This window comes from Sphaerodactylus townsendi, linkage group LG03 (assembly GCF_021028975.2).
Source record: "Sphaerodactylus townsendi isolate TG3544 linkage group LG03, MPM_Stown_v2.3, whole genome shotgun sequence".
NCBI classification, from domain to species: domain Eukaryota; kingdom Metazoa; phylum Chordata; class Lepidosauria; order Squamata; family Sphaerodactylidae; genus Sphaerodactylus; species Sphaerodactylus townsendi.
The window spans coordinates 107,855,700-107,877,555 of NC_059427.1; the positions used below are offsets into that span (position 1 = coordinate 107,855,700).

The window sequence follows — 21,856 nt, forward strand, 5'->3', positions numbered from 1 at the left end:
GTATAAGAGTCATGTTAAGACGGCAGGGTCAAATGTTCAACGCATGTTCAAATGCTTTGATCAGTTTTTCTGACAGCCAGTTGCCACTGTCAGTTCCACAAATTGAGTCAAGAGTGATTTGCTGCAGCTAAGCAACAAAAACCATTTTCATAGGAGTGTGCGTTAACGTTCACTCACTATTCTATGCAATATTTATAGAAATCTGGAAACAGGATTTAATAAGGTTTTGAATTTTAAAAACTGGCAAAGGGAGTCTGGAGTTTTATCAGTGTTTTATTCCACTTGAAGATAAAAACATCAGCTCTCACATCAATCATGACTAAGGTCTGAAAACTTCACAAAACATGAAACAGCAGCACTTTGTTAGCAGGTATGGAACCACTGGGGTTCTTCCATTGAGCAATACCAAGTTTTCCTTATTTCCTCACTGAGAACAACAGTGAGCCCGAAATAAAGTGCACAAGGTCAGATCCCTTTGGATCAGACTACCTCCCACAGTTGCCTAAGCCTGCTAAAGTACCCCACAGAAGAAGAAAAAAATGCATAGCAAGAAGTTCAAATATTTATATCTGGATAAAGATGTTGTGAATTAAGAGGCTACTCAATCCGTTTTGCATTCACTGGAAACATGCCTTCCATCACCAGGCTTCAAAGTTGGGCTTATGTTATCGGTTGTTGTTTTGGACAAAGTTGACAGAGTATGAGCCGGTCGCCGAATCCTGCTTCACCTGGAAGTTATCTGTTGACAAGCCAAATGGGCGGAGGACAAAATTCCCGAGGTCTTTCAGCTTCCCTGCAAGTAAAGGAGACAAGTATGTTTCTTGATCTGCTCCACATCGCCAAGATGGGACAAATTTGTTCCCTGCTGCCCAGATGCAGTGCAGAACGAGTTCTGCTGAAAATGTTCCTAAATTGGGTCTGTCGTTCAGGAAGGGGCTAAGACCCAGGGACTTATTTTCTCTACCATATTTATTTCTCAGTCAGCACTGAACAGCAGTAAATGATTAGAAATAGGTTCCTAAGGAAAAGGTGCCACATTTTAAAATCCCGTTTGCTGCCATGTCAAAAATGCCAGTATTATATGTTCTGAACAGCTTATTATTCTGTGCCTACTACTAGCACAGGCATGTCTTCCCACAGCGAACACAGTTGCATTCTGTTTGCAATACGTGAGTCAACTTTCAGAATGTTTTATTTGTAGCTGATTTACTCTCAAACCCACAAGTAGCTATTAGTAATCTTAAAATCTACTCCACGTGCTGAAAATAATCGGCAATGCCCGCTAAAATGTTGTTTTAGCCAAATACTATGAAATAGGCAATGCTGTAGTACCAGAGAACCAGAAGAAAACCCAGTGCTCACCTCATCTACCCTACCTGAGGACAGTAAAGTATCGGAACAAAGTATATGAGAAAAGACAACAAGCGTATCCTGTTCTACTTAGAGCCGTGGTGGTGAACCTTTGGCACTCCAGATGTTATGGACTACAATTCTCATCAGCCCCTGCCAATTGGCCAATTGCCCATGCTGGCAGGGGCTGATGGGAATTATAGTCCATAACATCTGGAGTGCCAAAGGTTCGCCACCACTGACTTAGAGTAAAGAAGACTTGTATACAGAAATCAGTCCTGGCCTGCAACCAGATGCTTGAAGAAACAGTCATGACCATAGCTCAAGCTATGTGATTTCTGCAGTTCCACAAAAGAGCCACAAGACTTCACTCTGAATCATTATATTGTTAGGAAGTTGTAGGAAACCTACCACTAACAGATTCTTCACTTCTTGCTGACACGCCCCCAGGGCTTCTTTATACAATCCAGTTCAAAGTAGGGCTTGTTCATGGTACATGCCACTTGTCAGAAACAAAGATGATCTATAGTTCAGAACAGGGGTAGGGAACCTGCGGCTCTCCAGATGTTCAGGAACTACAATTCCCATCAGCCTCTGTCAGCATGGCCAATTGGCCATGCTGGTAGGGGCTGATGGGAATTGTAGTTCCTGAACATCTGGAGAGCCGCAGGTTCCCTACCCCTGGTTCAGAACAATTCACTAAGCCTGGAAGGAGTTTTGGTGTTTTGTGGGGTCAATATGTTCACAGACTTGCTTTTCAAATTGTCGTGTTCCAGAGACTGAAGCAAAAGCAAGCCTCTGTAATTAAACGTCATGTTTCTGCTTGCCCGTAGCCTTATACCATATATTAACTCCTTAACCTGCAGTGTCTCGATCTTTTGGATTTGTAAACTTGTATGGCTTGAGACTGACATTACACATTATGTTAGTGCTGAAACAGCATCTCACTAAAAGAAAGGATTATGGCCGCATGGAAGGTGTCTTGACAGAACTGCATAGTTAAATTCAGGTGACATCCAGGAAGTCAAAGATGGGGATCTTCTTGATCCACTGCATGTGCTATTCAACACCACAAGAAGCAACAACATGTATCAACTGAAACTACTACTAAGCTGTAAGTATTTGATAAAAGTGTGGTTAACTGCTTTTTACATCTTGAGTCATCACCAAGTGCAATCCAGAGGACTGCACATGCTAATTTATCAGGGTTTGATTTTCACATAGGTTTTCAAAGCTCCCATAAATACATACCGAATATACTCGTGTATAAGTCGAGGCACTTAATTTTACCACAAAAAAACTGGGAAAACTTATTGACTCGCGTATAAGTCGAGGGTGGGAAATGCAGTAGCTGCTGGTAAATTTCAAAAATAAAAATAGATACCAATAAAATTACATCAATTGAGGCATCAGTAGGTTAAATGTTTTTGAATATTTATTTCAAAGAAAAACAGTAAACTGGCTCTGTAAGTGGAAAAGAGGGTCAACAAGAACAATATGGTCTCAACAGTAATTTTAAAAGTACAAAAACCTTAGCTCAGTCAGCAACCAAGCTAAAACACAGGAGTTAAAATCCTTCAAAACTGGATTCCTCATCATCATATGTATGTCCAAATGTAACCCAACTTAGATTTTAAGAGGGATATTATCAGAAATGGAAAATCTACTATTAGCTTCCATTGTAAACAATGGGGGATAGGGCACCCTTTTGGGGATCAATAACTTTGGATCCCCTGACCCAAACTTCACCAAACCTGGCTAGTATCATAAAGAGACTCTCCTGATGAGACCAGCCAGGTTCGGTGAAGTTTGGTTCAGAGGGTCCAAAGTTATGGACCCTCAAAAGGGTAGCCTCATCTACTAATAGCTCCCATTGAAAACAATGGGGAATGGGGGCACCTCCTTTGGGGGTCCATAACTTTGGATCCCCTGAACCAAACATTACCAAACTTGGCTGGTATCATCAGGAGTGTCTTCTGAGGGTACCCTGAAATTTTGGTGTCATTAGCATAAAAACCGCACCCCCTGCTGGCTGGCAAATTAAAAACACCAAAAAAATTAATGACCCGCATATAAGTCGAGGGGAGCTTTTTCAGCATTAAAAATGTGCTGAAAAATTCGACTTATACATGAGTATATACGGTATTTTAAAACGTATAAACAGTAGAAGTTTTCAAAGCACTCACTGGAATGTACTATTTTCCTCAGATTTCCCCTTTAGAAATACCTAGCAGAAAACCAGTATGAAATGAAAGTAAACTGACGTTAGCAAAACCCCATGAAACTACCATGGTTTCATTTTTCTCTTTATACATCTTCACACTGTAAGAGGGAACCTAAATTTCATCGCATTAGTAACACCGCATTGAAATAACACTACATCTCAGCTGTCTGTCCATGAAAGTGCATATACACTGGTTCCAACAAGAGGTAAACCATCCACACAAACATGTCTCCACACACAAACTAACCTCATAAGTAGTCAGCCTCTCAGATAGTTCTCTCCACACAAAGATTTCTGCCAGTATTTATTGATTGATTGATTATATTTATATACCGCCCTCCCCGGGCTCATCAAGCTGCATCCCTGTGGGTGAATGTATGAAGCAGTCCCCACTCCTTGCCTTGCCAGAGCCAAGAGGACCCAGTGCAGGCATTCCCTTCCCCTTGAGCATTTATCTGGCAGAAAGGAGGGAGATCAACACACTCTGCCTTGACCCCATACATCTTGAGACCAGAATGAATGTATCTGACTATCTTTCATTTGCAATTTGAATTTAAGATAATTAAGATATTACAATTTGCATATCAACGCGTCTAAAAGCAAAGCATAAGATTCATGGAGTTGGGTTGCTTCAAGTGAAGGAAAACTCAAGTTATATTTATTATATTTATTTATTTATTCGTATTTATTAATTGTTGTGACCCATCCTGAACCCTGCGGGGATAGGGCAGGATACAAATTTTAAATATAAATAAATATTCTAGATAAGGACACTAGGAATCTCTAATACTAATTCTAGTACTGAATTCTAGTACTTCAGTGGCACAGGAGGTTATTCTTATGTTTGCAAAGGAAGTTGTATAGGAATAGTGTTATGTTTTCGGTTGACATCGCACAAGCACAATGGATTCCAGAGCTACTTACCCAACATCTCTTTCTTAAGTTTTTCATTTCGTTCTTCTATTTGCCTTGGCAATCGCTAGAAGAGCAAACAGAGGATCAAGATAATGTTGCCAGAACTATTCACTCATGATACACTGTGTATAGTTTGATACACCACTAGTTGCAAAAAAAAATAATTCCAGAGGACAGGATCATCACCAGTACTTTGCTGGGTGCACACAGTACCCTCAATGCTCCTGACCACTACTTAAAAGCCTTTTCCCTGCCTCCTTCCTTGGCCCTTCCCTTCTTTTTCCCTCCCTACCCTTCATTTTCCCTATCCCCCTCAAATTAGCTGGTTTTAGAACCACTGGAGTGGCAAACAAAGAACTAATGGGTTAATCTGTGTATTTGTTGTAAACCACAAATGTATTAATCTGTGTATTTGTTGTAAGCCACAAAAAGCTCCAAGATACTTGAGCCTGCTATGGGGAAGGGCAGCCTACAAATAAATAAATGGGAGGCCAATCAATGGAAAAGGGCACATTGGGCCTACGCTGCTTGGAGGGTGCTTTCTAACATTTTAGCACAAGTGATTTTCGAGTTTCTTTCAAGCTGCACAACTTTAGGACAGAAGAGGCTCCATTTTAAAACTTCCAAGTCCCTTGTAAAGTAACTGGTAAAATATTAAACTTTTTACAAAGTAGTGGAAAAGATTACTGGAATTATAAAAAGTACCCCAATTTCTGGGATGCTTTGACTGTTTCTGAATATTTAAGGGAAACAATTTTAATATGGTCCTTTGGCTCAAACATATCAAACTATGGAAACAAAACAGCAGAGCTTTAGAGATCATATATCAATCTCTGCATAAATTCCAGCCACGAGCATTTTATAAAGAACCCAACAGGGGCTCTGGAAAAAACGATCTGTTGCAGTATGTTCATCTTCACAACAAGTCATGTAGCTATGTAGAAAAATACTTTTTAAAAAAACCCTAACGTTTGCCTGAAGGCTCTCAAGTGAACGATCCTTGAAAGCCCACAGAACATCGGAAAAAGCAGAGCCGTTCTTTTGATCTTCTTCCACCGCATAATTCTGCAGCCCAAATTACACCCACCTCCTCCAGTTCAAGAGGACAGAAACGTCAACTTCCAGCAGGAAACCATGACAAGACATTAAGATGGACAGTTAGAACTTTTTAAGAGACACCTGTGCAACATTTTCAAAGGGTGTCATGATGTAAAGCTCTTATTTTTTACACAGTGCAAGAAAAGAACCTCATTAGACAAAGGCTCACCAGACAAGCTTCTCTTGCTGGATGTATTGAGGGATCCTTTTCCAATAGATTTTTGTAATCCTCTAAGGCTTCGTCTAATTTTTCTGTTTTTTCATACAGTTCTGCTCTCCTTAATAGTGCCTTGATGTAGTCTGGATTCAATTCAAGGGCTAACAAAAAGATGAAAAGAAACCGTGAAACACTAAGCTGGAACTGAGTCTACTAAGAACATCTGCAGCAACTTCCTATTGAGGAATTCCACAAAAAGCTCCAAGATATACAATAGTGTTTTCACTAACAGTATTATCTGGTTACTCTCCCTGAAAAAGTTCATACCATTACTCTGCTATGTTGCTATGATGCCCAGTAGCGGGAGAAGACCTGGATGCCAAAGAATACGATGGCTAGATACCATAAAAACTGATACAGGCATGAACATCAACCAGCTGAAGGAAGCAGTACTTAATCGAAAAATGTGGAACTTGCATATCGGGTCGCCAAGGGTCGAGAACGACTGAATGTATAACATCATCATCATTACTCTGCAACACATCTAATTCTATACACCACAGGAAAGCACTATTTTCTATCTAAAGAATCCAGCACCATTCCTTGTCTGCAAGAGATTCTGAGAATGTCAAGAACTTTAGGCTTAAAATGTTTGTTTTGATTAACAGTGTTTGCTTGTGTATAGGAGACTGATAGTCAATGCCAAACAGGCATATTGCCCCAAGCATCTCAGGCTCTGGAACCCAAAGATCCATCTTGAGGCAGCAAAAGCAGAAGGCTCCTAAGAGGCTGTTGCTGTAAGATCCTATTCAACTGGCTTTAATCAAGGGGACATTTTAGGCTGAACATTCTGCTACTGTCCTGCTAACGAAACCAGCATTGTCTAGAAAGCAGATGATAAAACTGATGATTCTTGAGCTTCATCTACCAAGAATCCTAATCAACAACCTCCTTGCTTCTGCAGGATGGTTCTCTATACTAAACATACAATCCACATACAGCTAAGAATATCCACATATATATATATAACACGATATAGAGATCCGTGGGCACTAATTCACTAACAATCCTATGGGCACTAACTCACTCAGTTTAAGTAAACACACTCCCACGTCACAAACACAGAACTGAAAATCTAGATCAGAGGTCTCTAACCTGTGACCCTCCCAGATGTTTATGGACTATGATTCCCAACAATTCTGCCCATTGGCCATGCTGGCTGAGGTTGATGGGAATCGTAGTCCATGAACCTTTACAGTGCCATAGGTTGGAGATCCCTGGTCTAGATGGTGGTAATGAAGACCATTTATTGTGTGAGAACACTCACTAAGTAATGTATTTTGAAAATAACCGAGCCCCCAACTGAAAACCTGATCAATGCTGTCAGCTATAAAAAAAATCCAGTTTAACATCTAGACCAAACATTAATTTGCCCTGGGATGGAACATTAAACTGATATGAATAGTCAAATTATATGGAATTTAAGGCTATATTTTGGGACTGGCTCAGTAATCCAAGCATACCAAGGACATATATCTAATTCAGAACCATGCCATAGAGGGTATGATTAAACCAGAAAATGGAGCTGTGGACAGATAGGGGAGATTTCTCCACAAACCTGAAAACCAAAAAAACACGCAGAACTCTCCAAAATAAAAAAAGAATGCCCCCTAAGATGACAGTGGCCATTTTAGAAAATGCAAGGCATTCATAGTAACATTGCAGACCCTTCTAAGATGTAGTTTCCATAAAGCAAAGTCATAAAGGAAGCACTCAGATACCAAAACAGCCCTGCAAAGAATCCTGTTCCACCTCTCCTCATCATATCCCTGATAGAAAAGGCCTTCGTGGGGACAGGTCCTGTTGCGATCACCAGAGACTCACTACCTACACAAAACTGGGCTTGGCCCAGCCTGATAGGGAAGGGAGGGATGGAAAGCTGAAGGTAGCGGGGGTGTGTGAGAGACAAGCAGGAAAATGGGAAAGGCTGCAGGGGATTTCAGAAAGGGGGAGGAGAAAATAGTAAAGTAAAAAAATTACCCCCCTTCTCTCTATCACACACACACACATGCACGTTCTTATGTATTCCTGCCAAAACCAACTCAACATGAACAAAAAAACCCCAGGAAAACAGTACCTTTGCTGCAGTCACCTATGGCAGCTTCTTTCTTATCCTTGAAAAGAAGAGATTATTTTTAACATCTGGCATTTATATACATTTAGGGATCTGAAACCTTATCAAGCCTGAATGCGGGATTTACAGCATAAAAAAGCTACCAGATATGAAGGAAACTGGTATACTCTGTGGAGCTACCTTGTAGGGAATGGCTAAGGAATATGTTTCAGAAAAGCCTGTGGAAAAGGAAATATGTTCTGGTGGTCTTTCCTCAGAGCCATAAGGAAGGCGAAGGACCAAAATTACTTCGTACCTTTTATCAACACTAACCTTGCTGAACACTTCATTATCCTCTTAGTTATTGTTAATATATCTTAGGGACCGTCTGTCCCCATATGTCCCTGTTCGGCCTCTGCGTTCGGCAGAGGCTAATCTGCTGGTGGTCCCGGGCCCTTCCATGATCCAGCTGGCCTCTACCTGGTGGAACAACCTCCCCCCAACCATCAGGGCCCTGCGGGACTTAGAACAGTTCCGCAGGGCCTGTAAGACGGAGTTGTTCCACCGGGCCTTTGTGGAGGCCAGCTGTTGAGGTGCCGTCCCTTGTATCCCATTCCATTCTTGGAATTATCTTTGAGATCGACCGCCACTGAGCTGGGCTACTGATACTGATATTTGGATTCTGAAGCTGTGGAGTTATTGGATATTTAAACAGTTTTAACTAAGATGTTATTATGTTTTTACTGGGGTTGTTGATCATCTGATTTGTGTTTAGTATTAAATTGTACGCCCAGAGCCCTTAGGGGATGGGGCAGTATATCAAGTCGAAATAATAAATAAATATAATAAATAAATAAATATTAATATTGTACTGGTGACAGGCCTGCTTTTATTTACCTGAAACAGCGACCATTCCTCAATTCAGCATCTGTCCGACGTTCTCCCACAAGAACTTGTACCCTATTGAGCAAAACCATCCATAAAATGGAACCAGTGCCCTGAATTGTAAAGTTCACTCACATGTGGAGCTTAGAGAGAGTAAACACAACAGTCACTTCTTGCCACTTCACAATACTGGGAATGAGTTTTACCTGTTTCATTCTGGCCGCAGCTCTGTTTGAATACAAAACAGATCTATCTGTGCTGTAGCAGGCTGGGCAGACCTTCAGGGCTTTTGCGTAGGAGTCTTCAGCTTCTTCGTATTCTGAAGGTTAAATGAAGAGTTGGGATGAAAAACACTCATGTGACATCCAAGAATTCATGCTAATAAAGAACCTTAGCATCAGTTCCCTCTCTCCAAATTAGAACTGTTCTCTAAAGAATGTAATGATAGGGAGGGGGGAAGCAGCAATCAGGAACAAGAAAAATGTCACTACTATTTTTAGCCCTACACTACAAATACGTGTTTCCCTAAGCCTGATTCAAAATGCTTGCTTTCCTTTTCCTTTTCTTTTCTTTTTTTTTTTTTGAAATAATAGAGCAAAGTATGACAGCATTGGAAACATGCAATTTCTGGGGAGCCTTAAATATACATATTTGAATATTAATCTTAAAATTCTGTTTACTGCTTTAACATGATCTTCTTTTCATTTAGTTGTCATATATAGTTGTACTACTTGACATATTTATTAAACTTTAAAGTATAATAAATGCTTTAGTTTTTTACAGTCCGGTACTACAGAGATCTGCAAACTGCTGTCCTCCGTTATTTTAGCGCATGTATTTTCATTTTTGCAATCTGAGAAAAAGGAAAACTAAAAACTGAAAACAAGAGATTAATTTTGTACTAAACAAAAGAACGTGTAATATGAACTGACAGCATCTCAAACAATCACAGCAGGTCCAGAAACATATCTGAACCTCTAGTTAAAATTTATGACAATGAGAACAATGAGCTCGTCAACACTGAATTATCATGCACATCATAGCACATTTCTTATGCATTAAACTAGTAACATTTAAACAATAGATCCATGAAAATATACTAAGTCTACAGTATAAACAGAAATTATCTAATGCTCTGGATTTACATGGAAGTTCTCACACTATACATTCTAACAAAGTCTTGCCTGAAAAACATGTTACTTATTGCAAAAGAAAAGATATCTCACGGGGGCGGGGGGGGGGTTGTGCTCCCCAAATTGCCAATTTATCTGTTGAAAATGTGCACAGATGGTGTACTGCCCACCAATCTTGTACTTTACCTCAAAAAGTTTCTGGTTTTTTATCCAGGCCCTTTACAACTTTAGTCAGCATATGATCTTTTAAAAAGCAAATCAGATGCAAGACAAATTAAAGGTTTAACATGCAACCTTTATTTCTAGTCAGACAGCAGGTGCTATCATGCAAAGAAAATGTATATGATGTCAAGAGCTAGCTAATAAGAGAAAAATCTTTGATGTGGGATTTTAATTTATATTCCTCGACTTCATTTTAGATTAATGGCCTGTGTGACCTCCTGACAAGGACAGCCTGAATCAGATTTAAAAATTAATGCTAGCCAGTCAGAGAAGGTGTACAGAGCACTGTAATGGTTTCTATCTCTCTCTCTCTCACACACACACAAAGATCTTATTGTCTGTATAAATCAAAGTTGGAGACACAGGAGATTATCCTGTGGCTTCCAGGAACAGTATTATCCTGGTTAAGAAACAGGAACATTTCCTGAAAAACCACAAAACTCAGAAGTTCCTACTTATAGGATTAAGGCTGTGCAGAAAAACACTTCTCAATTTTTGAACTAAGTTTGAATTTAAAGAGGATTTCAAAGCAGAAGGGGCCGTGGCTCAGTCACAGAACACTTGTTCTGAATTCGGAAGGTCCAACATGCCAGGCCCCTGGCATCTCCAATTAAAGGCTCTTAAGGCAGTTAATATGAAATCTCTGCCCAAGGCTTCAGACAGCCACAGCCTGTGAGAATACACCGAGTATGCCTTGATAGACCAAAGGCTTGACTTAGTATAAAGTATTCATGTGTTAAACACAGGATAAGCACATCTCTTGCTCAAGAGTTAGGTTAGCCAAGAACATATGCTAGTTACTGTCTAGGACTGTTGACTGTTCCTGTGAGCTCATAAAAGCTAATTGATGTATTTCCATTCAGAATGCAAGGCACTGCAAAAAACATGCAAATTCACTCAACTATTCTCCACAACATATCACTTTTGATTGAATTTGACAAGACTATATGAAGCATTGGAAGTTCCTGTTTGCTAGCCTTTTGCTGACCAAAAGTTTCTAAGAAATATCAGAATTAAATATGTACAGAACGTCTAAGGCTCCAAGTATATTTATCATTGGCCTTTGTAACAGAATCGTCACGCACTGACATTAGCCCACATTATCCATGACTCGTTTGCTGCTTCAGCCTGATATTGATATTTAAAAGCACCTTTTGACTGTGCAGCTGATGCACTTCATATAAAACACTTTTTAAAACATACCACAGCAGAGGGAACAAGGCAAAAAGCACTTTATTAGGACCCAACTCTGATGCTGATTTTCCATCTATTATCTGCATATGCACTTGAGATGAGAAGCAAAGCTTGCCTATCTAGTTTTGAGTCAAGGAAAAGCAGTACACGACCGCTGTTCAGGATGACAGGAGCATCACTGAGTTATGCACCACCCTCTGTATAAGTGTGTCAGGGGGATGCTATCTATTCCCGGAATTGTGCAACTACTTAAAATAACAAATTACAGCTGCTAGAAAGATATATGTAACCAGCCTGCTATATGTATCCACTGCCATCTGTGAATTCTTTTCTTGATCTTTACTTTATGGCTTCACTCGCTTTGTAGACAAACTAGGCTTTCCCTGGTATCTCCGTCCCATGAGAATAGTACTAAACTCGTTATCGCGTAGGGTAGGAAACCAGGTGGCTTTCTCTTGCTATCTGCTGCCGACCTTGTATCTGCTGCCGACCTTGGGGCACCTTAGCGCCCCAAACTCTTGGGAAAACAAGAAGGGGGCGATCTACAGGGAATAAAGGCGACTGTGAATGCCAGCTTCGTCAGAACCGGTTTTGCCAAGAATGGTGCTTCGACGCCTATTCAATAAACGCTACTGATCAATACTTCAGAGTCCGTTTATTGGCTTAAGGTTGAGAGACCTAACATTGTGCAAGACAGTGAGCTGACAAAGCTCTGCAGTGTTTTTCCCCACATTAACAAAAGAATGCAAAAGCAAGGCAGCAACAGAGTAGGGTTCAAGGAAAAGCTGCCAAGCAGTAGGCAGAACAGAAAGAGGGACAGACTTGTCCCCCCGCCCCGAGACAAGATCCTGCTAGTGATATGGATGTCTTGCATGTGTGAAGAGTCTGTACTTGCTCACTTTCAAACCTGGAAACACTACTAGCTGAAGATCTGATGCCCAGATTTGCAAGTCAGCAATGGATAGAGAGCTACAGTTCAGGGCCCAAATCCATCTGTTACCAATAGCTACAGAGATGTCTCCCTGCAATAGCTTTGCTTGTCTGCTAGAGGACTGACAGTCACTGGAAGCTTATGCTCTCCTCCTCCTCCAGTGAAACCTACAACTCTTAGGACTACTGAAAAACCCTGGCTTCCTCAGGGCCATTTCCAAATTATTCAGAGTTCTCTTTCAAAATGTTTCAGCCAGCTGTAATGTTAACACCCCTGCTACCCAGCATTAGCAGTGGGGTAGGATATAAATGCGAACAATACGATTTCATGAGATAAGAAATAATTATATAGATTATGTGGTCAACCAACAGGAATTGTTCTAGTTCCAACAGCAAGGATAGTAAAAAAAAAATTGAGTTACCTCATGTTCAGAATCCAAGGCTTCAAGGTTAGTCACAGTATTTAAAAACAGTAACTAGCCACAGATAGCATTTGATACTTCTACCAAAAGTAACATCATAGAAGACTGCATGATGCCATCCAAAGGAAGGAAACTTGGCCAAAACTAAGCATGGACTAGAGAGAGAATTCCAGTTGCGATGAAGATACACTAAAAGGGTGTCAAACTCGCAGCCCTCCAGATGTTCATGAACTACAATTCCCATCAGTCCTTCCCAACATGAGAACTGGCTATACTGGCAAGGGCTGATGGGAATTGTAGTTCATTAACATCTGGAGGGCCACGAGTTAAACTTTTGCTTTCTGGGGTTGTTGTTGTTGTTTAGATTTATTCTCAGTAAATGTAAGATTACAGCCCTACATTCTCAGAGTTTCTTACAGCGTCACATTGAGTACAGCGGGAAGGCACATGATATAGCCGCCTGATCCTATAGTTGGAGACTGGTCAGCACATGGATGGGAAAATCCTGTGTGTGTTGCCTTGAGTTCCATAACAGCCAGACTGTCAGTTAAGATCCTTCTAATAAACCCCGCTCATTGTGCTCCCATCAGATCCAGAGCTTTTTCAGCAGCGCTCCTCACCTTTGAAAAGGTCTTCTTCTTAAGGATCGCTGGGCACCTGCCCTACTCTCTTTCAAGGGTCTGGTCAGAACATTTACTCTTGCCCAGGCTTTTAATTAAGGAGTTGATATTTTTCAAGCTATTTTTATAATCTGCTTCTAAGCTGAGGAATGTTTTATAAAAACCATTCTAAGTTGCTAAATAGTTTGTGCCTTTTTATGTTCTGGCTGAGTTGCTAATATTTATTATACCTGCCTTTCTGCCTTCTCCTCTCATTTTTTTCTTTGCTGAGAGAGAGAATCTGCAGCCGTTTGTGCCATAGTGTGAGGTGATTCCCAGTGCCTTTTTGGAGCCTACAACAGTGGTATTCCTTTCTCACTGTGCAGTCAGCCTATCAAATCAGCAAGAAATGATGATTTTTTGTCAGAGGATGAGCTTCAGTCTCCACTGGTTGCCAGCAATCGCCAAGGGGGACCAGTGGCAGGCATGTTCCCTGTTACGGCTGTCTTGTCCAAGCATCTACTGAAGGCTGGAGCAGGTGCTATCTCTAAAAGAGAACAACAGCACAAAAAAGCTGCACATCGACAAGATGGCACCTGGAGTTTCATCAGCCCATTTCCCTCCAAGGGGACCTGTTCCAGCTTCCTCATCAGAAGCGGTCATTGGTGGTGATTTGGAGAGCTATGGAGACCCATCAACAGCTCCAGTGGGCTCCTCAAGTGCCAACAAACCGGGACACAGAACCAGTCATGTAAATATGGCCACGAATCATCAGCTTACAGCCAATGTCTTTGGTTTCATTAGGGGCACCCTAAGGGAGGCAATGGCTGACTTTCAGGCACACCTCGAGAGTAAGAACTCAGAGAGAAGAGGGTGTCACTGCTGCAGTCACAGCTAAGCACAGCCAGGTAGCCTCAGTCAGAGATCCAGATCTACAGCAGTCAGACTGCTCCAGTTGGCTCACTAAGGCCGCAAGCAAGAAGACAAGAATTAGTCCAGAGAGAGACCTGTCTGATTCCTGTGACTATGAGGAAGACGACAGAGAGGAAGGTGAGCTCCTCTCTGATAATGAGGACAAAAAGGAAATTCAGGTGTTTGAGGGCACTTTGCTTCTTTAAGTATGAAGATTATCAGTATTTGCAGTCCAGTGTGATTGCTGCCCTAGAGCTCAGAGCAGAGGCGTATCGGGGGGAAATGGCACCCGGGGACACCACCTACTCTGGGCGGCCCCCCAACCTGCCCCTGGGCCCCTTTACATTCAGGGGTAGAGCTCCAAGCCGCCGCCACCCCCATCTCCCTGCAGGCTGTTACCTGCCCTACCCAGGCCCTAAGGAGGGCAGAAGTCAGCCTGTAGCAAGGCAGGGGAGGGGAGCAGGGTGTCGCAACGGTTGGCCCAGGACCCGGCCTGCCACAGCAGAGCTGTCCAAGCCGCCCCTGAGCCCTGCTCCTGAGGGCCTGGGGAGGGAAGGAGGTGGCTTGGATGAGCACCACTGTAGCAGGCCAGCTGTCTTTAGGCACCTTCCCCACACCGACCGAGCTCTTCTGAGCCAGGTCGGTGCGGGGGAGGAGGGGGTTGGAGGCCATTAGGAGTTTTTTTCCACATACCTCAATAACTGAGAAAGTGTGCAATTTTCCTGAGTTTTTTAAAGAACAACTCTGGAAGAAGTGGAAAAAGTCTGCTGTTACCATAACTGTTATGCTTTAAAAAAAAATTCTATGCTTCATTTTGTAAGCCACCATGAATAGGTTCTCTGGTGAGGCAACATATAAACTTTCTAAAGTAATGAAACAGAGGAATAAATAACCAAAGGTTTCAAGTGGAATCATTTAGAAGGATATATTCCAAAAATGCTTAGTCAAATCCTAGCCCAAATAAAACTCCCACAGGAATTTTAGTGAGTATTCTAGTGAACAGCCCCAGCCTCAAGACAACACCTAGAAAAGGGATGGGAAAAGGACTAAGCATCAGGTCTTTATAATTAGAAGTTTGCCTACCTTTGTTCTTAAACTGCACATTTCCTTCTTCTTTTAGTGTTATGCTCTCATTTCTTCTTTTCTGCAAGACACAAAATATGACAGAGTCATATAGCATTTGTCTGCAGTAGCAAAAACAATAGCAGTAATTTGGTAAAACGATCAATTAACAATTCGACTGAACCGTAATCTAGAGTACAGCAATAATTTTCAAAAAGCTTTTTAAAAATATCTAATTGCAGAGCCATATTTATTCACCACATAATTCAGTTTCCTTGCATTGAAAGTATTGTTTGTTATCACTTAATTTCATAGAAGGAACAGTGTTTGAGATTGGCCTCTCTCTTCCTTTCCTTTAAAAGTGGGGGTAAAGTGAATGTTTCATACTGTTACCTTTGGAAGAAAAGTAACTACACCAATTTTTACTTTCCTGGTGCACAAGAGCTGCAGGTACTTTTAAAAGAATGTTTCAATCTTTTTTTTAATTGCCCAGCCTTTTACAATGTCATCTGCCTTGCTTGTTCCTAGGTCACTTTCCATATTACTGATGGGGCATTAAGATTCAGTGACTTGTCCACTGGCTGATACAGAGAAAAGATTCTATGAGTCTTCCCTTCACCGCCCAAGACCACAAAGACTCTTCATCTACTTGAAAGGATATGAACCAAGCTGTGATTCAAGACACTAAAAGGTTACTACAACTTTAATTTTCATCAACACATTTACTGCTGTGCTTTTAAGATGTCTGTCTCTTGGAGATTAACCAATGAACAACAAAAATGGACCCTCTAAGCAAAAACACTCATATTACAACACAGAAAGTTAAAAGTCCACCTCTGGTAAATTAAGGGATTGAACGCCTTAGAACTAATTAATTTTTAATGCATGCCATCTAGGCAACAACTGCATGTGAACTTATTTTCAGCTATCTGGAAACCATTTATGGAAACATATATATAGATCTGCTTTTACCCTCTCATCCATGCCAGCTAGCTTCCTGCTTCCTGATCCTCTGCTTTCTTGGCTCTGTGACATCATAAGAGCACAGCCAATGGCACACCTGCTGCTTTTCCACTTAATATGACTACTCTTTAAAGGAGAACTTTAAGAATAGGGGAAAAAAATTCTCAGGGAATTTCAAATAAGATACAGCATAAAGAAAAAAAATCCAAGTGATGAGTGCTTGGATTTTTTGGGTAGCTTCCCAAGGAATGACAGTAATAGAACTATGTAAAGTCTATATTAATAAATGTATTTATTTTTAATATTTACAAAGGCCACAAGGTTTGACTTCACTACACAGACTGTTACCTTGACACAAAATTAGATTTTGATCGAATACAGTAAATGGAAAACATGAATATAAGTAGATTTTGCTGAGTCACTGCTGCATTCACCTTTCTCCCAAATGAATATAAAGGAAAAGAAAAATTGCACTCTACACACAGCAAGCAGAGTGATCTGGCCTAGAGACAGGGTCACTAAAGCAGCTAAGTTTGGACTACATTGTTTTATAAATAGTTCTTTTAGTAGAATTCATCTCACATCTCACATTACATTTTAAAGCTATCCAATGCAAAAACTGTTGCTTCTGACAAACAAAAAGGTTAACAACAACTTCAGTATTCATGTATGTTTCAGAAGGGTATTCTTCATGATGATAATGGCCAAGAACCTGAGACAATCAAGCACAGAGCAAGAAAGGTTATGGCTCTTGTAGGCTAATGCTTTTGTATGCAAGCACTTTTGCCATTGGGCATACTCTCCTTGTGGGAGCAGCCTTAACTGCCTAGAAATGCTTGCCTATCAACCACTGCAGCTTGGGGTTTAACCATTAGACTGTCTTCTTTAAATCTAATTTTAAACTAAATTGGACCATAAACCAAAACTGTATAACAGTGATGGTAAACCTTTGTAAGACCGAGTGCCCAAATTGCAACCCAAAACCCACTTATTTATCGCAAAGTGCCAACACGGCAATTTAACCAGAATACTGAGGTTTTAGTTTAGAAAAAACGTTTGGCTCCGAGGTGCATGTTACTCAGGAGAAAGCTCAGTGAAGCAACCATGCAACGCTTCGAATGGGTGAATGACGACAATAACCCCATTGCCAGCAACCGAGCTTACTCCCTGGTAAAGGATTGTGCCCAGGCTAGCCTAGATGTGTGTTGGGGGGGGGGGTGATTTCCCTCCCCCCCACGATGAACTCTGGGCTCACGTGCCCACAGAGAAGGCTCTGAGTGCCACCTCTGGCACCCGTGCCATAGGTTCGCCACCACTACTGTATAAGAATCAACTCAGTCCAAAGCGGGTGACCTTAATGCTCGAATTGGAGGTAACGAGACTGCCCTGATTACATCCTTGGGGCTTGAACTTGATACCCTTCCCTGGTTCTTCTCACTTCCTAGGCTCTCTAAAGATAATAACTCAAATATAGCTGGGAAAGAGCTAATTTCTTTTGCCATACAGAACAATCTATGCATATTAAATGGACTTACTCAATTTAGTAGCTCTGGAGAGGTCACCTTTGCCATTAGGAAGGGGAGTAGTGTGGTTGATTATATTTTAATATCCCCCAACCTTTTTGAATATGTAGGTGAATTCCAGGTATTATTCCACCATTTAAGTGACCACCTGCCTCTTTCAGTTATATTAAAATATAAAACTCCTCCCCATCCCCAGCCGACAGTTGAAGTGAGTTTGCCAAATCACTTACTTCCTAGAGTTAGATGGTCTGAGGCATTGGAGTACAAAATTACACAGCTTCTCAGCTCTCAAGAGCTGAAGCAACTGAGGTTGGATATGCTAAGTGCTCCATCCCCGGATGAGATGGTTTTAAAACTTGATGACATCACCAAAAAAATTAAGGATTTAATCCAACAGTCCCAACACAAGATTGTATCCTCGCCCAATAAATCTCCACGCAGGTTGGAATTCTGCTCTAGGAGTATGGCCATAAAACACTCACTGCGGGAAATTTACAAAAACTATAAAAGCCAAAAATGGGATAGCCTGCCCACATCTTACTTTACATTAAAAACTCAATTAGCATTGCAACTACGGACTAATCAACTCAGTCCAAAAGAGGGTACTGAACTCAGGAATCCAAGAAAACCAGTCTACCTGCAATTGCCTGGGGGTTGCTTGAATGCATTGCCTGTTTCTGTTTTAGGAAAACAGAAAGGAAAAGCAGCATGGCAACAAATTAGGAACAGACAAAAAAGCAGCAAACAGAAAAACCATGGATGCCAAATACAGAACATCAATGGAATAATGAAGAAATAGCAGTACAGGTTGCAATCTCACAAAGCAAAAGCATACATACAACTACCACAGAATATAAACAAGTGGGAAATTTTACAATACTGAGAAGTGCAGCAACAGGAGCTACACTGGGAACCATTAGTAGTTGCCCTATGCTTACTTTCATGAAACACAACGGTAGTAGGCAAATTTGATCTACACACACACATACATGCCAGAGGGCATTTTCCCCAATGGGGAAAGCAGTAGCTACAGAAGGGGAAAAGAGATGGAGGGAAGAATTGCCCCTTCCACTGTTCGATCAATTTGGCAACATCCTACAATGACATTTCATTTTTAAAGTCTAAGATACACAAATCCAGACTTCCTATACAACAAATAATATGTCAACATATTCCCTGACATCCAAGCTGCAATCCTACCCACATCCTTCTTACCTGCACAGTCACAGCACTGTGCATAATTAAGTAGAAAAAAGCACTTTTGAAACCAACTAAACTTATTCTGGCATTAATACAAATACAACTAAACCACCAAAAAACCCCTTAAAATTAAAAACATTCAGCAACACTTCAACAAACGATGCAGTTGAAATACATTCCTCAGTTGGACTGAAGTCTACATACATATTATTAGGCATCCCAGTCAGAGCAATGTTTTTAAAAATACAGAATTTTATTAAAGCATACCTGTTTTTCTTCCTCTGACATATCCTTTTCCAGTTCTAACAGGTATTTTTCATCTATATCTGTTTGATTCTCCGAAGAATCTACCTCACAGTTATGATTCTCCTCTGTCACTTCTGATTTAAAGGAGTCATTACAGTCATGAAAGAGGTCATTATCGCCTCTGGCTTCCAAGTCAACTGGTGGAATATCTCTTTCACTGACTCTAGGGGTATGCACATTATCAAACTTAGTTTGTGAAGGATAGCTTTGGTCCTCTGCGAGTTTCAAGCCCTCAACTAGTTTTTCAGGAGTGGCATCTTCAGACTCCATCTCAAACCTGCAAATTTTATCAAAAGGATGAGAATAGGGAAAAAAATCATTATGTGCAATGCTTAATATTATGAAAGCTTTAAACAAGGCTAATAAATTGTCAGACACCTAATCACAAGAGGCACTTAAAAGATAAATACTTGTGCCTGTATATCTTTAACGTCATTCAGGAAGTTCTAAACTGTATTTGAGTTTCCATGCTAGTGTTCTGTGAAATAAGCTAACTTCAGTTGTGTCTATGATGAATATTTGTGCAAACTTTCTTCATATTAACATAATATAATTTTATGGCAGCTTTTCACACTGCAACAATTAATAACCAGGATCAAAACAACTAAATATTAGCCATAATACTGGTTATCAATCAATCCCATCCATCTCAATGACTAATGTATGCTTGCAGTTCACCTTCTCAAAGCTCAGTTCCCAACACAAAGTATTATAATGCTTAGGACAAAGCCAACCCACTCGTCCTCTCCTTGCACATTCTATCCTGGCTGGCAGATTTCTCCAGTTCTGATGATAATTTTAACTACACGTGTCCAGAACTGAATTTGGGACCTTCCGTGAGAAAAGCTGATGCTCTACCAATGAACTCTATCTTCCACATATCGTATTTTACTAAAGATGTGCACGCACGCACACCCCTTCCTCCGAGGGTGTACTTTTCTCTGAGGACGTGAACCCATAACCTTTTTGCATCCACCCTTGCTGCTAGACGTATAAAAGAGCTGCATCAAAACTGCCGTTAAAAGCACATGCACAACAATCTTCAGCCACGTCAGATTTTTTCCAATTCCCTTCACTATCATTGCTGAATAAAAAAGCAAACAAATTTTCCCAGGGCCAGAAAAATCCCTTCCTCCCGCAGCACCCTGTTATGCTTTCCACAGTCCTAAATACGAATGAATGCTTTCCTAAATCCGCCCCTGTTGCACCCCTCAGCTTAGCAGCATCTTTACACACCCCTCTGGGGCCTACCAACACTCAGACTCCGTTCCTGTCACTTGAACTGTTTCCGGATGTTGCGTCTTTAGCTCAGGGAGCCGAACGTCACTTCCTACTTCCTCTGCCAGGGTAGCGACTGGTGGAACCTTTCGGCGACGAGGGGGTCAAAGCGAGGTTTGCGTAGGCTACGAAACCAGTGTGACGTCACAACGTAGTATTCGGAAGCGACCGGCTGCCGGCTCGGGCGGGCGCCGTGCTGGAGGTTCTCGGGGGCTGCATTTTGAGAAGCGGGGATCTCCTAAGGCAGTCGGTGCAACTGTTCTACCCATTAATAAAGGCTTGTGAAAATTAAGAACTGAACTTCTTCGTGAGCTGATGGTAAATGTAATCCCACTAAGAAGTTTTTTAAAAGGCAGAACCTGGAGACCTGTTAGCAGCCCTTTTTGTGAATACGATGCTTATTTCATAGGGGAGAGATTGCCTGGGAAGACCCTGGGATTAATCATCATCGGTTTTCCCTCTTATGTCACCTGTAGAAAAGCAAACATGTCTTGTGGTTGTTGTGGGTTTTCCGGGCTGTGTGGCCATGGTCTGGTAGATCTTGTTCCTAACGTTTCGCCGGCATCTGTGGCCGGCATCTTCAGAGGTGAATCACAGAGAGAAGTGTGTTACACACTGTGTCCAGTAACACACTTCTCTCTATGATAACACCTCTGAAGATGCCAGCCACAGATGCAGGCGAAACGTTAGGAACAAGATCTACCAGACCACAGCCACACAGCCCGGAAAACCCACAAAAACCAGTTGAATCTGGCCATGAAAGTCTTCGACAATACATCAAACACATCTTGTTCATATGGATGACTGGTAAACTTGCCTATGATAAACTTTTCAACTGTTGTCTAATTTATGAAGCAGAGAAAATGCAGCCACAAGCTGCAACCACTGTAGTGTGATCTCTGGGTTGAGGTCTAGTCACCCTAAGTAGAATCCATTTCTTCAAATACACAGTCGGCTGTTTTCAGGATTGTATTCATGAGCCTCTCAGTTTTGAGAAAAAAGGACAAAAGTACAATGGTACCTGTGTTGTTATTGCTGAAGAGCAGATGGTACTCTTGATGCATCCAAGTGTGGATGTTTCATGTGGAGCCCAAATTCAGACTAAATATACTGAGCACAAGAACCAAAACCCACCACCTAAAAGCTTTTGACTTAGGGTCTGCACAGTCTAATAGAACTACTCCAATCTGGGCAGTGACCCAAACAAACTGCTGAAGGGGATCGCTGACAGAGTGGCAAGGCACCTCTAAGCTTGGAAGAAACAAGAAACCAGACAGTGAAAAAAGAAAGAAAATTTACTGATGGGAGGTAATACAAATATCTGAGCTGCAGAATTAGTACATTGTACATACATAAAAATTCAATATAAT

General features: G+C 41.2%; 1 protein-coding gene across 4 annotated transcripts; it reads right to left on the reverse strand.

Moving 5' to 3' along the window:
* Nucleotides 1–255: 255 nt before the first annotated feature.
* On the reverse strand, nucleotides 256–20,590 carry TTC1 (tetratricopeptide repeat domain 1). 4 transcript variants are annotated; one of them, XM_048488453.1, is made up of 8 exons: nucleotides 20,445–20,589; nucleotides 19,170–19,485; nucleotides 15,238–15,298; nucleotides 8,949–9,061; nucleotides 7,882–7,918; nucleotides 5,757–5,905; nucleotides 4,499–4,553; nucleotides 256–793 (listed from the first exon to the last, which is right to left on the reverse strand). In XM_048488453.1, exons 2-8 carry the CDS (start codon nucleotides 19,476–19,478, stop codon nucleotides 666–668), a joined length of 852 nt encoding a protein of 283 aa, XP_048344410.1. In that variant the 5' UTR covers nucleotides 19,479–19,485; nucleotides 20,445–20,589; the 3' UTR covers nucleotides 256–665. The 4 variants fall into 4 exon arrangements, with proteins under 4 accessions (XP_048344410.1, XP_048344411.1, XP_048344412.1 ...); XM_048488454.1 differs by having other exon boundaries at nucleotides 20,460–20,548; XM_048488455.1 differs by having other exon boundaries at nucleotides 20,396–20,470.
* Between the last annotated feature and the right edge of the window lie 1,266 nt (nucleotides 20,591–21,856).

What these genes read in the sequence shown, in the direction of transcription:
- TTC1 (XM_048488453.1), bottom strand. Translation starts at nt 19,478, where the DNA reads ATGGAGTCTGAAGATGCCACTCCTGAAAAACTAGTTGAGGGCTTGAAA. An exon ending in TGTCAGAGGAAGAAAAACAG is followed by an intron (nt 15,299 to 19,169) that starts GTATGCTTTAAT and finishes TGTGTCTTGCAG; the next exon opens with AAAAGAAGAAATGAGAGCAT. An exon ending in CAGCAAGAGAAGCTTGTCTG is followed by an intron (nt 4,554 to 5,756) that starts GTGAGCCTTTGT and finishes TTGCTCTTCTAG; the next exon opens with CGATTGCCAAGGCAAATAGA.